The sequence below is a fragment of the Malaya genurostris genome, chromosome 1 (assembly GCF_030247185.1).
Source record: "Malaya genurostris strain Urasoe2022 chromosome 1, Malgen_1.1, whole genome shotgun sequence".
NCBI classification, from domain to species: Eukaryota; Metazoa; Arthropoda; class Insecta; order Diptera; family Culicidae; genus Malaya; species Malaya genurostris.
This window is the reverse complement of record NC_080570.1, coordinates 7,824,450-7,840,536: the sequence shown is the minus strand read 5'-3', so window position 1 is coordinate 7,840,536 and position 16,087 is coordinate 7,824,450. Positions and strand designations below refer to the sequence as shown.

The window sequence follows — 16,087 nt, the reverse complement described above, 5'->3', positions numbered from 1 at the left end:
ATGCTTCAATATTGGCTTCCAGTACGTCAATCGTTGCTGCCTTAACATGGCCCCACAAGAAATAGTCCAAAGACGTCCACACGATCTAGGCGGCTCTAAATTTGATCAACGTTTTGCGTGCCGTGTGGGATGTGGCACCGTCTTGTTGGTATGTCGCTGAACACCGTCTCGTTTGCCCGGTCTACTCAAAGCTAGGTTTGTTTACTTTAGTTAAGTCCGAACGAGCGGTAGCGATGTGGTGAAGCCACATTAGATATTTTTTACTTAGTATACGAAAAATACCACATACATTCGCTTGGTAGATACACCTATGCAATTGCTTCGATGCTCAGTGGCTAATAGTTAACAGGTTTCCTTGGGAACTCCGTTCTGAGGTTCATGAATCAATCTTTATTCAAGAAGTACAATTGTAGGTCAACAAAACGGGCGTTAACGTATTATCATTCATTTGTGTTTATTTTAAATGAATTCCAATTAAAATATCCAGACAATTGCAGGAATCGGCGAAATCACTCTTTCGGCGAAATAACTTTCGGCGAAACGGCTTTCGGCGAAACGGCTTTCGGCGAAATGGCTTTCGGTGAAATGACCCTGATCCACTGTTAATCACCCTTATTCTGAATAACGACGTATTGATTTTTCGATCGAATCCTAGCTACCTTTGATTTTGCTAGCGTTATCAGGAGTACAATTAAATACGATCATAAAATAGATACGACGTTATTCAGAATAAGGGCGAATAATGTAATAAAAGTGTTCGGAGATCGTTCGTGTCGACAGCCAGTAAGTCCAGATGTGGAGGTAATTGAAAGCTTAAAAGGCCACTTTCACAAGCGGAACCCCAACTTCTCCATCAAAGCAATGTCGTCTACAATCATGCTTCAAACTAAAAATCTAGCAAAGCAGTTCACTTTTTCTGCTCTATTTTTTTTTTGTGAACAGTTTTACGAGAATATCATCTTCCGAAGAGTTGTCAAGCTAATTATTGCGTTTTAATGTAGGCTACCATTAAAAATTTATTATTGTTTTTTCATCAAAAACTAGTCAATCTTCTAATATCAATATTCAACAGATGCCAGATCAATAAAAAAGAATCTAGTACGGATTTTGAAAGGTCATAAAAAAGTAATTAAAAAATTACACCCTTTCAAATTTCTCTTCAAACTTTTCTTATTTTATGACCTTTCCGAAACCGTTTAAGGGCTGAGGACAGTACCGTGTAGGTTTTTTTTTGCTATTTTCCCGTTTCAATTTAAATTTTCTTGGAAACGGTGCAGAATATAGAAAAACCCACCTGACAATGTCTTCGAAATTTAGTTCAGAATATTCTGTGAAATTTTTAGACTGATCCATTGAGTTTAGCGGTCGTGTTGTATTTTCTTCTGACTGATGAACTGCTGAAAATTGGAACGCTCGGAAATGCATACCTCTAGTTGTTCATCGAATATCTCGGCTTTGAAGGCTTGTATCATAAATCTACCGTGACAAAGTCTGGATAATTTAGTTTAGATGCGATTAGTACATAAAAACATATATGTTATCACGATAAAAATACAGTCCTGTATTTTTCTGTGAAACAAAGTCAGTTTCAATGCATCCGCCATTTTTTTTTCGCTTTGGTTTCCTGATAGCATTCTGAAAAAGGAGAGAGAAATAAAATTGGCTCGACAAGGCTGCCAAGCACACCGACATTCAATCTTTGTGAAAGTTGAATATTTTTTCATTGTTCGTTGGAATCATGTAATGTTCAACCTATACGATAGATTAATGTGATAAAACTTCTCACCAAAATAATAAAATGTATGCTGGCAACCCGGTACAGTTTGCTCATATACGAGAGAGTACAAGAGAAATACGATGCGCAAAGGGAATTGAGCGAGTCACGTGGTCGATTTAACTCAACACGCGACCCTCTGTACTCAGACCTTAAGGTTCATTTTTACCGATCTGTCATCGGTTGAATATTGATATTAGGCTTACTAGTTTTTGATGAAAAACCAACGGTTGTAATGGTAACCTATAATAAAACACTTAGTTGAGCAGAATTGTGCGCAATAATTAGCTGGATAACTATTTGGAAGACGATTTTCTCGTAAAACTGCTCACAAAAAAACGTTTTTTTTTTCAGGGCAACCCTACTTTTACTTCGAAAAATTGATGTAACTCAATCAAATAAATCAAATTGTCCCGGGTTGGCGGTTCAACGCATAGGACGCTGGTCTTACAAGCCAGTTGTCGTATGTTCGAGCCCCGACCTGGAAGGATTCTTAGTGTCAGTAGGATCCATAGTACTAGCCATGCAATGATTCTGTACACTAAGAATCGGCTGCGAAGTCTGTTGAAACAGAAAGGCCAAATTCCACGAAAGGAATGTAATGCCAAGACTTTACTTTGCATTCGATCAAATAAAAAGCAGGGAAAGTGGTTTCTTCAGCAAAGTTGCTCAGAATCAAACTTCCTTCAACGTGGCAGTGAATTTCAATCTATTTTAAATTTAATTAAGAATGTTAGATTCCAGATTTCGATCCAAACATGGACTACCCTAATGACTTTTTACATCAAAAGATTTATTTGATTATCGGAAATTTTTTGTCTTGCTAATTTCTCGTTTCTTTTTCAGTGGGTCGTTCAAGAACGCCAAAAAACATCCCGAAATTCTCCGTGTGATTCACGAATTGAGCTATTGTTCTTTAAATTAATTTTCACAATTTGGCAAATGTGACACACACGAAAACACACTCTTTAAGAACATTGATCCTCTCCTGGTACCGTCCTGCTACTATAAACTGCTCAAGTTATAATGAATTCATGTAGATACATTCAAGGATGGCTTTTATTGTATCAAAGAACGCTCACTAGCAACTCTTCACACGATTCAATCAGTGCCATCAAAGAGAGACGGATATCATCGCAGCGACAAAAAACCGGCATGGTTCATTTCACATACAGTAGACACCAGAGCGAGAGCGAATTTCTCTCGATGACCTGTCTGAGAATCGAAGGTTAGCTCGCTGCTGTGGGGATTCTCTCTGAATCAACAAACGGTCGCTTATTCTCGTGTCGCGATCCGATTCTGCATGGGCAGTGGATAATTGCGAATGAATAATTTAACTATTGCCGCTTATTCTATGTGCATATAACCTTTGTATAAGTTGTGTCTATGAAAATGTATGTGGATGCTTCACACAAGGGTTTTGAAATATTGCAACCTAGCATGGGAATCATCAAGTCGAATCATCGATTCGATTTTCTGCGATAATTGTCAATTTGCGATTCTCTCTTGGTAAATTCCACACAGCCGCAATCATTATCAGACTGTTATTTTATTTTAGGGCCGTGAAATACTCAGAGTATGAAGTGTAGCGAAGAAATGTAGAAAAATTCTCTCGCGGTTCATGCATTGAGAGACTCGAGTTCTTGTAGCATCTTCTACCGGAAAATGTTGTACACAATATTGATAAATATCGAGCAGCTTCTGTCAAATTTTCGGCAATCACCAACACTGGATACATTACAAAATTTGATCGTTTACGGCTGTACTAATAGGCCACAGTTACTGGCCCTTATTACCGTTCTCACTTCCACCTTCACATTCACTTCACTTACATGTCACTGCACTTGATTTTCCCTATTACCAGTATTACGCATAGTGAAGTGATCACTGTAGTGGAAAAAACTCATTTTTTCAACGAAATGTGATGTTCATAATGACATCAAGATCATCCAAATATTTACTTGTGTCTTTGAAGCGACTTCCGTACTAAGGACCTAAATTCACTTCACTCGATTTTCACCGTGCTGTGATACCGGTAATAAGGGCCACTAGCTCCATACTGTCGTGTGTGCTTGAGAAACACAAACACGCACATGAGTTTTTCTCCTTGAAGTTCCAGAAGAAAACCATGAATCTGTGTTCTTCACAGCCAATGATGTCGAAAATGAAAGCGAGTATGAACGAACTGCAGAAGAATGAAGGTTCGATTCCTGCCTCTGGACATTTTTTTTTCCTCCATAGAACATCTTTCCCGTAGCTCATATGTCTTTTTTCCGCTTAGACATCATTAGTAACTGAATTTTAGTCTCTTTTGTTTAATATTACTAAAGGTTAGATCAAAAATTGCTGAACATATCTCAGAATACATGCTTCAAGTTTATCCATTTTTTGACACGAATTTTAGAATGGGATCTTCACGTCAAATTCAGAAAGCACCAGAAAGCAGAAATAAAATTCACCATCAACTTCTGAGAAGAAAAAACGTGCAAAATTTTCACTGATACTGAAGTGGTGAGATTAAATGAAAAAAAAACATCGCGTTTGTTAAAAAAAAACATTGGAAAAAAAATCGATTCAATCATAGCCCGTCATCAAACCGGATCGACCAGACACTTCGCGTTCCGCCGTGCGACAAAACACCGAGACTTATCGCGCTCATCTTTTTGTTGTGTGTTATTTGTTCAATGTTTTTGTTTACGATAATACCCTATGAAACCAATGACCAAGTGCCTTCCTTCGCATTTCAGATCTTTCGCAGCCCTCGGGGTTTTCTTTGTTTTTTTTTTTGGTGATCTTTGAAAATTTTTAAAAACTAAGCCCAAACATTTCGTAAGTTTTCGTATTGCAATTCACATTGATTTTTTTTTGTTGTGGTTAGATTTTTCCTAGTTACTCTAGCGCACGGTCTTCTCTCCATTTTATTTTTTTTTCCCGATATTTGGTTAGCTAGGCGCTGGAAGCAAGGGACGAGTATTTTTTTTGGTTGCTGTTGCTTGTTTCTCTTGTATCGGAAGTGCAGTTTTATCAATTTGGGGGGGTGGGGGGTTTCTCGCCTTTGTGTTTACTCCGGGCGAAAAATTATGTGGTGTGATCTACTACTGGAAGATTCGAGGGGAGTCGTGATTCCCTTTGACGCCATTCCCGTTCGTGTTTACTGAATTTGACCATTTGACCTTTGTTCGTTCCATATGCGTATATGCGCGCGCTCAAGTGTGTGTGTGTGTGAGTTTGTTCGTGTACGTGTCAAATCAATCAGGCTTCTTAGCCTACTTCATGAATTGATATTTGGTTTTCTATTTTTGTGTGCTTACACACTAAAAAGACGTTTTTCTCTCGTTTTTCGCTTGCATACTTCGTCCGTCGCTTTCGTACTGCGTGTGTGTATTTGCTTTAATTTGCTGCTATATTTTTGTGTGTGTGTTTTTGAATGTGTGTCTGTTACTTATTCCTGGACACGCTCACCTTTTTGCAATATCTCTTGGTTAACCTCACGTTCCTGCTTCTGTTAAGTTATAACTGTTTAGGTTCTTTACACATTTAATACATGATTAATTGTTATGTTTACTTATTCGGTTAGTGTTTACCTTTTAGTTGCCTTTTTTTTTAGTGTGTACGTGTGTGTTTTTAGTTTCCCTATTTTGCAGCAGCTCACATTTGCTTTCCCGCTGTTTTTTTTATTGATTGGCTGTTTCTTCGCCTGTACAAAACTTGCCTTTCGACAACCATGACCATGGCCTACTACTACTAGCAGTTCTTTTGCTAGTTTTCTGTCTAACCTCAAAACAGGGTTCATGATTACCTGTAAGCGTATAAATTTGAGAGCGCTCGGTGCGGAATAGAAAACTGAACTGTTTGGGAAATAGTTTCATCAACAAAATCGATGATCCAATTTGGTTGGTTGGATTTTGTGGAAAAATTTGAGCTATCATTTTTTTTTTGTTTTGTTCTGTTTAGTCGATTGTTTTTTATTCTACACACCGTTTCTTTTGTTTTAGGTTACTTTTTGTATCAATGTCTAATAACTATTCCGTACAAATATATAAAAAACAACTGTTTATTCTTCTTCTTCTTCTTCTGCTTCTTTCCCTTCGTTAATTATGTTACAAATTACCTCGTTTGGTTGAGCGATTACAACGATTTTCCTCTCGTATTTGCGTGTATTCTGCACACTACTGTCAATTTGTATGAGACGTGTGAGAGTATTTCTGTGTGTGTGAGTTTGTGTTGCGCCATGTTGTTACTGGTTTCGAATGGATTTGTGAGCGTGTAGATAATTTTGAATATTTCCTAGTTTTTGTTATGTGTTTTTTTCTGTGTATGTTTAGATTGTTCATTCGTTTACGATTTGCTTCTTTTTTTTTTGTTTTTGGTTGTATCGTTTCAGTTAGCAATTTCTACGTTTTTTTCAAATATTTGTTTCTTTTTTCTTTTATTAAAAATGGGTTCAATATAAAATGAACTTTACAAATAAAACAACTTCACCACCACCGTCTCGTGTTTCTTCTTCTCTATTTTTTTTTTGTTTTCAATTGCCGTAATAACTATGTTACACATACAGTTTTTTTGTTTCCATTACTGCATCTTGGAAAACCTAAACTAAAATATAATGTATTGCGATTGGTTATGAAATCTTTCTTTGTGTTGTTTTTTTCCTCTTTTTTTACCTATACTTGTAATATCTGTTTATCGTTTGTTTACTCGCCGCCCTCGACTTGTTTATGAATAACTTGCTTGACAGTGTTGATTCATAGTTGGATAAAAAATTCATTACTTTTTACCTTGTTTAATTTAAAATATTTAATTTATCTAATGTTAGTGTTATTCTTGTTTAATTATTGTTAATGCCTTCTGCTTGATTCGAACAAAACAAAAAACTGCACTAGAAGTCGTTTACAAATAGAGATAGTAATGACGCACCGCGTTCCCGATTATAGTCTGATTTGTGTGTGTGTGTGTTTTTTTTTTAATTTTACTAGTCGGGTCGTCACTCAAATTCCTTGTCACTTTCCGCAATTGTTCTAGTAGTAGATAACTTTCGAATCGTCGTCGGTTGATAAGACGACTGCCGCTGCCGCCGTACTGGGATACTGATAGTTGAGAGGATAATGAAAGAAGTTGTATTGGTGCAGGTTCGGTTCTGTACCGTCGACATCACCACCGCCACCGTCATCATCATCGCCATCACCGTCGACGGCGTCCGGGTTGTTGTTGTTGTTGTTGTTGTTAGTGTGATGACAATCGTTACCGAGACAGAGCAGCGCCAGCAGAACGGAACAGTAATCGTACGGATAGTAGTACTGGAGTAAGCAGCAACAGGGTTGTCGTTGTCCACGGTAAAACAGATGCTGACAGAAATGGCAGAGGCTGCAGTGTTGGTGGAGCAGCGCCGCTGTCGGTCTTGCCGATCGCTATACACACTCGCCGTTGTCGTCGAATCGATCGCAGCCATTGACAAACAGATCGTCGTTCAGGTCGTCCGGATCCAGCAGGGTGTCGTTGATGCAGACGTGCGGCGGTATACCGAGTGGAGGCAACGGTGCCGGTGGGATTACCATCGGTTCGCTGTTGTTGATACCGTGCAGGCTACCGGACAGGCTACCACCTCCCTGGAGATGTCGCCTGCTGGAACCCAAGCCTGTAACGGGGGGAAAATTTTTTGAATGAAATTTCATTTCTTCAATGTCAATAACCCAAAAACAGCAACAACGATGGATTAGCACAAGTTTTCACATAGATTAACGAGAATACTGAGCTTTAACGTGAAATGTTTCTTGCATGCATTTTCTTCGAATAGTTGTAACTCGCAGGATTTCGAAACCCAGAGATGAATTGTGAACCAGATTCCAGGCCTAGTATCCAAGTTCAGACGACCCTAGATTTTGAAGCTGAATTTCGGAACTCAATTCTAGACCCGAAATCCAAATTCTGCAACTTAATTCCGGAATTCGGAAACCAAATGTTGGGACTGAATTCTGAACCAGAATCTTACAGTTTGTCTGTCGAACTGAACTCCAAACCTGGATTCTGGAAATGATCTCTGAACTTAGACTTTGGATCCGGACTCTGAAACTGGATTCTGCACACGGATTTTGAACTCGAAACTGAATTCGGACACCAAATTCTGGAGTTGGATTTTGAACTCGACCTGGATGATCTCGGATCTAAATTCTACAACTGACATCTGTGCATGGATTTTAAAGCTGAACTCTTGACCTGGATTTTGAAATTGAATTCTGGAACTGAATTCTGGATGTAAATTTTAGAACAGAATTCTGCACTTGAATTTTGAACCTGGATTCCGGATCTGGGTTCTGCAACTGACATCAAAAGCAGGGTTCTGGAGCTGGATTCTAAAAATGAGTTCTGGACCGGGAACTGAAGTCTTGACTTGGATTTTAAAGCTATATTCTGGGCATGGATTTTGGACCTTGATTTTGAAACTGAATTCTGAACCTGGACTTTCCACTAGGATTCTGAACCTCAATTCTGCACCCGCAGCTGAATTATGAAACAGGATGCAAAATCTGGGTTTCGAACCTGAATTCTTGAACTCTGAAACCTGGGACAGGATTTTGCAGTTGAATTCTGGAGCAGGATTTCGAAACCCAGAGATGAATTGTGAACCAGATTTCAAGTCTAGAATCCAAATTCAGACGACCCTAGTTTTTGAAACTGAATTTTGGGGTTGGATTTCAGAACCGAATTCTGAACCTGGATTGTATAAAAAATTTCTGAACATAGATTTACGAATTCAATTCTTGACCCGAAATCCAAATTCTGCAACTCAACTCCAAACCTGGATTCTGGAAATGATCTCTGAACTTAGACTTTGGATCCGGATTCTGAAACTGAATTCTGTTCATAGATTTTGAACCCGAGACTGGATTCGGACACCAAATTTTGGAGTTGAATTTTGAACCTAGACTCAAGAACCCAATTTCAATTCGACCTGGATTTCGGATCTAAATTCTGTAACTGACATCTGTGCATGGATTTTTAAGCTGAACTCTCGACTTGCATTTTTTAATTGAATTCTGGAGCTGGAATCTGGATCTGATTTCTGAATGTAAATTTTAGAACTGAATTCTTCACTTGAATTCTGAATCTGAGTTTTGAAACCCGGCCCTGAAGTCAGAAACTATTATGAATCCATTCCGAATTTTGAACCTGGATTCTGCAACTGATATCATAAGCTGTGTTCTGGAGCTGGATTCTATTTCTGGATTTTAATGTTGAGTTCTGGGCCTGGACTCGTCACTAGTATTCTGAAACTCAATTCTGCATCCGGTGCTGAATTCTGAAACAGAATTTAAAAAAACTAAGTTTCAAACCTGAATTCCTAAACCCAGAGCTGAATTCTGAACCTTGATCCAGGTCTAGCAACAAGATTCAGAAGACCCTAAATTTGGAGGCTGAAATCTCAAAACTAAAATTTGAACTTGAATTTTTTTAATGATTCCCGAAACTGGATTCTGCAACTGGATTTCGATTCTGAAACTTATTTCTGAACCTGAGTTTTGCAATTTAATTATGGACCTGGATTATGAATTCTGGACCTGGATTTTGAAGCTGAATTCTACACTTGGATTCTGGATTTTATAACCAAATTCTGTATCTGGATTCCAAAAGTGAGTTCTGAAATTGAATTCTGGACCAGAATTTTGAATCTCTCGGGACTTGGATTCTTGACGTGGATTTTGGAACTGAATTCAGCACTTGGATTCTGATTCTGAGTTTTGGATCCAGAGTTGGAGTTCCGAAACGGGATTCAGATTCAACTGAGTTTCGAACCTGTACTTTGGAACTGAATTCTGAACCAGGATTCTGCAATTGATTGAATTTCGAACCCGAAACTGAAATCGAGGACTGAATTTTAAAACTGAATTCTGGAGTCGGATTTCGAAGCCCAGGTCTAGGATCAAGATTCAGAAGAACCTCGATTCGGAAGCTGAATTATCAGAACTTAATATTCAACTTTGATTTTACTAATAGTTCTCGCATCTGGATCCTGAAACTTGATTTGGATTTTAAAACTTATTCCTGAACCTGGATTTTGCAGTTCAATTCTAGACCTGGATTCTGAAACTGAATTCCGCACCTGGATTTTGGAACTGAACTCCGCACTTGAATTCTGGATTTTGAAGCTGATTCTGAATTTGGATTCTGGAACGGAATTCTTGATCTGAATTCTAAAAATGCATTCTAGATCTGGATTTAAAAACTATATTCTGGTATTGATTTCTAAACCAAGATTTGGGATCCGAGTCCATGATTCCGATTCGAAACTAGGCTCCAGACCCTGTATTTTGAATTAGATTTTAGAACTGAGTTTTAAACCTGGATTTTTTAAAATAATTTCTAAACCTGGATTCATTAACTGAACTCTGGGTTTGGACTCTGGACCTGGATCTGAAGTTGAATTCCGGATTATGGAGCTGACGCTGGATTTTAAAATGATATTTGAAACTGGATTCTTTAACTGTATTCTGGAACTAAGTTCTGGGGCTTAATTCTAGAACGAACTGAGCTTGAATTCAGGACTTGTTTTCTGAACCTTGGTTCTGCAAAAAGGTTTGAATATGATTTCTGGAACTGAAATCTTAATCCTGCAACCGAATTCAGGACATGTATTCTAATACTGATATCCTGAATTCTATAACCGATATCGGTACCTGGATTCTGCAAACTGAAATTTTCAACTTGATTCTGGAATCGGATTCAGAAATTAAATTTTGGACCTGAATTCTGGAGTAAACTGAATTCTGGGACTAAACAAAAATTCTGGACTTGTATTCTGGAATTGTTTTTTGACCCTGGATTCTGGACCTGAACTAAATTCTGGGGATTGGATTTCAGATCTAAATCTCGGAGCTGGATTTCTAAAACCGGAACTGAATTTTGAATTAAGATCCAGATCTGCAGCTCACTTTCAAAACCTTGATCTATAATCTGGATTTTGAATCTGATCAGATTCAGATTCAACCTGGAATCTGAACCTGGATTCTTGAAATGATTTCTAAACCTAGAATCCGCAAATAGATTTGAATCTGAATTTTGTAACAAAAATCTGAACCCGGAATTGACTCCTGAACCTGGATTCTGAACCCAGAGCTAAATTCTGGGGTTGGATTTCAGAACTGAATTTTAGAACTGGATTTCGAAACCCGGAACTTCAGTTCCTGTACTTGGATCAATGATTGGCCCATAATTTAGACTCCGAACCCATATCCATAATTCAGACTCTGGATTCAGGCCTTGGATTGTGAGCCCGAATTTTTGGGTTGGATTTTAGAATTGGATTCTGAACCTGAATTCTGCAAGTAGATTTAAATTCTGAAACTTAATTCTGAATCTGTCTTCCGGAACTGAATTCTGGACCTGAACTCTGAATCTGAACTCTGGACCTGAATTCCGGAACATAAATTTGAACCTGGATTCTGCAACGAAATTTTTAAATTTGATTCTTCAATTAAATTTTTAGCCTGAATTCTGAAACTTCTGAAAGTTCAGAAGCTGGATTCACACACTGGATTGAATCTGAATTTTGGGGATAAATTTTAGAGCTTAATTCTGAGCCTGGCTTCTAAAATGATTTCGTCGTGAATATGACTTACTTTACTATGGGGCGCCTTTTCAAAATTTACCCTCTGAGAGAGTGATAAGTTTTTGATCGTGAATATCTCTTGTTGTATCTAACGAATCAACATAATTCTTTCTACATGCCATCGGAAATATGATCTCAATTTTATGATAAAATTTTCAGTTGTGTGACATAATTTCAAATAATTCAAAATTAAACTTTTCTGAAATGTTTGGTATAAACGAGTATCAAAGAGAATAATTCATAAGGCGCGTTTGCCTTAGCTCAGTGATCTGTGAAAGGATTTATATAATCTAACCACCAATAGAATCAGAATTTTTCAACTCAAATGTGTGTAGCAATAGCATTGAAGTATTTCAATAGTACACTATTGAAAAACCTGTCTCATTTGACGTATGTCACCACCAGCCAATCAGAACGCGTTCTGAGGAAGAGAACAAAATATCTGCTGCTGTGCAACAAATCGTTCGAGAAAAATGTTCCGAACAGTGCTTAATATCGTGGTGAGTTCCACAATTTCGTCCTTCTGAAGGGCAGGAATGAATCCCGTACAGCATCCTGATAGTTTCTTTCAATGAAATAATGGAAATCCAAAATGAAATAATCGACATTAAAATTCCACATGCTGCTATTTTTATAGCCGTTAGGACCACCCATTAGTGAAAAAGCTACAAACGAAATCCGCAAAAAGAAACCTCTTAACAAAAATTGGATCAGTTTGGATTCTATCGCCACTGCGAGCAGATGTATTTTGTGTCGTTTGCAAAGCTAGTTTCGCTTCCGACAAGAGCAATTACGCAAATACAGCTGCCAGTCGTTTACATTGGTGAAAAAACAACGAAAAGAAGACAACGGTGGGGAGCATCACACAAAATCAGCCGTTCTAATGGCTCTAAAAGTTTTCTAAAGAACTATTAGGATTTCTTCGTAAATCGAAGGTAAAAAACCTCTGTTTAGTGCAAATAAAGAACTGTTTGATTAGATTTGTGCATTTTTCGCTGTGTGAAATTCACAGTAATCGAGATCAAGTGAAGCCTTCTTTGTTTTTACGAAAAATGTGAAAAAGGGAAATGCTTGCATAATTCATACAATTGATCAACTAATTTTTTTTTTTTTTTTTAAATAGAGGCTTTAACATTAATGTCGTTCGCCTCTTCGGGACAGAAAAACTTTCTGACCCTATGTGCGGGGTTGGGAATCGAACCCAGGCGGGCGGCGTGAAAGGCATCGACTTACCCATCACGCTATACCCGTCCCCGTTGATCAACTAATTGATTTTCGAAAGTGTTAAGGAACATGTCAGTTGTTGTCGTATTCACGACATCCAGTTATGTGTCTGACATTACCCACCCGCCTTTTTTTTTAACCTGGATTTTGCACATGGATTTGGCTCTGAATCCTAATTCAGAATCTGAATTCTGAGCCTAGAACCGAATTCTGAACCTGAATTCTGGAACAGAGCCTGTACGTAAATTCTGGACTGGATTTTGTAACAGAATTTTTTAACTTGATTCTGGAATCGGATTCTGCAATTAAATTTTGAACCTGGATTCTGAAACTGAATTCCGGACCTGGATTTTTAAAAATAATTTCTTAACCTGAATAATTCTGGAACAGGATCCTGCACTTGGATTCTGGACCCGGAACTAAATATTCTGAAACAGGAATCTGGCCCTAGCTTCTAAGACTGAGTTCCGAACCTGGATTCTGGAATTCGACTTTGGAACTATGTTCTGGACCATAATACTGAATCTGAATTCTGCAATTGAATTTTGGAGCTGGGTTCCGAATTCCTGGATTCTGCAACTGACCCGGAGTATGGAACTGGATTGTGCACTCGGTTCTGAATATGAGTTCTGGACCCAAAACTGAATTCTGCAACAATTTTCATATTTAAAAATAATTATTTTATAATAGTTAATAAAATTAAATTATTTTAAACTATCTGATGCATGGGACAAGCTCGAATATAGTGAATAATAACGTTGTTGACACTTTGATCGATCTACTAGTGGCGCCATCTTTTATCAAAACGTCAAAAACTTCTTTTTTATTTCGTCTAACGCAATCAATCCGGTGCTAACCCAATCGGGAGGGATGTGAATCGGGATCGGCCATTGGCCACGGGGGACCAAAAAACACTAAACCATATTTACTTATACCGGTTGCGCTGGTCGTCGAGTCGTAGTGGGCGGCGTTCCTATGCAGACCCAGCTGTCTGTGATGTCTGCGTTTTCTTTTTCGATGACAGAGAGTGCAGAGGAGACAGATTAGGAACGAGGCGGCGGCTATGCAGGATATTATGAGCGCGCCGTGATCCTCCTCGGGAACCGTGGTGATGCCTGGTACGGTGGTGAAAGCACGCGACGAATTGGTTTAAGATTGTGTGTGAGAGAGAGATAAAAAAAATACATTGAGATTAGCGTTGTTTGGTGTAAACCGAGCTTCAAGACTATCGCGACCGTGGGTTAGAATATTGGTTTTTGGCTATAGCGAATTATTGGTTGTTAGCGGTGATGGTGTCTCATTTGTTAGTGTTGTTAGCGGTGATGGTAGTAGTAGTAGTAGTGATAGTTGTGATGGTGTGCAAAGTGTTGAATTGCATTTACGATAAATATATATTCTTATATAGTAAGTTATCATGAGTCAAACGCTATTATCAGTTACGTTGTTAATAAAATGTGAACATAATATACGGGCAATATTAATATACTGAACAAACAATCGTTAGCAACTGCTTTTTGCCAGAAAGAAAAAAATTTAACCCAAATATCAAAACTTAAGAAAAACGAACATTTTCGAACGCTGATTAGACGGCGGTTGCCAAACGTGGAAAAATAACGGAAAAAGCGAAGCGTAGTGGTTGGTTCGTAGGTGGTGATATTGTCGATTTATACCGACAGAGCGCGATAGGTGCTAGTGTGGGTGAGAGAACTGGATGAATCGATTCAATTATGGCGGTGATGGTGGTGGTAGTTGTGTATTCGATTATGTTTGGTTGCCATAACTACTAGAAACCATTCTAACGCTAGGTGTAAGAAGGCGTCTATGAAAGTTCGCGATGACCGTGCTGCTTGTGAAGTGTTTTAGTTTTTTTTTTGTGGTTGTTGTTGTTGTCTAAAGCAAACAAATTCGAATGTAACGTAACTAAAGTGATCATAGAGAAGAGAAAACGGTGCAGATAACTCACGTGATTGTTTGGTTTTTATTTTATTTTTTTGGAAAAATTTATTTGATTTGTTTGGTTGATTGAAGATGGTGGCCATCGAAGCGAAAGCGAAGTTCCAGTTTTTTTTTGTTTGTTTTGATTTGATTTTGGCAGAATGGCTGTTGATTGTTTGGTTGTTGTGGATCATGCAACACCGACTACTTTGAGAGAGATGGAAACATTGTGTGGTGTGCTTGTGCTTCTTGCAAGGAGTGGATTCATTCACGGTGCAGTGCGCGTGGGTGCGAAAAGTTTTTTTTTATATAGATACGGAACGGTTGGCTGTCCTTACATCAACTGAGCGGGAAGGAAGTTTTCGTGTGTTGCGTGTTTTTTTCACAGGTTTTGGATCGGCTGCGGCGGCTTTTTGGGTATCGGATTGTTGTTCTTGTTTTTTTTTTGTTTCGAACTCAACACTCACTTGTGATTCGTTTAGTGTGTGTTTGTTTTAGGTGTGTGTTTTAATCTTCTGGTTTGCTGGTGGGATTTCGAGTGCACGATTTAGTTTCGGGAGAACAAGGGGATAGCTTCAATGATAGTAGTACAAATGGTAGTAGCGATTGTGTAGTAACCAACTAAATGCCACTAGCAGGAAGTGATACGTAACAGGAATAGGAACGGAAGTTGCTTCACCTTATTCGTGGAGCCGGTTGTTGTTGTTGTAGTAGTAGATGTGGTGAATTAGTAGTAGTAGTAGTAATAGATTGGTTGAATGGACATTTTTTTTGGTTGGTAACGATAGTTTGTTTTTTTTTTGTTAAGAAATAGAACAATGGTAGAGAAGAAAAGTAAGAGAAAAAGAACAGGATGAGTATCTTTTGCTCAAAACCTAGGTATTAATCAATATAATGCTTCGTTGGTGGATTTCATGCTGACAAAATATAAACGAAAAACAGAAAAGTAAGCTGTTTTGCAACGAGACTCGTTGGCTCTTGCAAAACAGCTGTCAGTAAGTTGAAACTAACGTTACTCAAGAAAAAATATAGGACCATCAAAATCCGGATCAAATTTACATCGCGCTGTGTGAAAGGAAAAACAACCAAAAACAGTAAATGGACCGAAGTGAAAATATACAACTGGTAGAACAACAAAATCGTGCTTTTATATTTACTTGAAACGTGCAACCTCAACGAGTTACCCTAGAACTCTCTAAATTCGAACAGCAGAGAAAACACACAGGAATTTCGTAAGGCAAAACATGTTCAAAGTTCATTCCAACTGCGTTTGTATTCATGGGATTCATCGGAGTGACGGTGGTGGTGGTGGTGGTGGTGGTGATAGCAGTAATAGTTGTAGTAGTAATAGTTGGTAGTAGTAGTAGGTAGTAGTAGTAGGCGTGTATTCACTGAATTGGATTCGATCAGAGCTTTTGGGATGGTATGAGGCATACTAATCAAAGCAGGCTAAGCACCGCTGTTAGTTTGATTGGTTAGATTTGGCTTTTTGCTGTTCTTCTTTTTTTTCTAGCATCTATCTTTCTAGGCTAAGGGAGAAAAACTCTTTT

At 38.3% G+C, this 16,087-nt stretch overlaps 1 protein-coding gene across 9 annotated transcripts in view; it reads right to left on the bottom strand.

Annotated features, from left to right (window-relative positions):
• Positions 1 to 464: 464 nt before the first annotated feature.
• Positions 465 to 16,087, bottom strand: part of LOC131431200 (cubilin) — a 229,885-nt gene continuing 214,262 nt past the window's right edge. For 4 of the 9 annotated variants that reach the window (XM_058596789.1, XM_058596782.1, XM_058596806.1 and 1 more), the window contains 2 exons: positions 13,532 to 13,717; positions 465 to 7,409 (listed from right to left, as the gene is read on the bottom strand). In XM_058596789.1, coding sequence (XP_058452772.1) covers positions 7,183 to 7,409; positions 13,532 to 13,717 — 413 coding nt within the window. In that variant the 3' untranslated portion in view covers positions 465 to 7,182. Of the gene's footprint in view, positions 7,410 to 13,531; positions 13,718 to 14,875; positions 15,217 to 16,087 lie in introns of those variants that run through there. The other 5 variants (XM_058596796.1, XM_058596829.1, XM_058596822.1 and 2 more) reach the window with 5 other exon arrangements.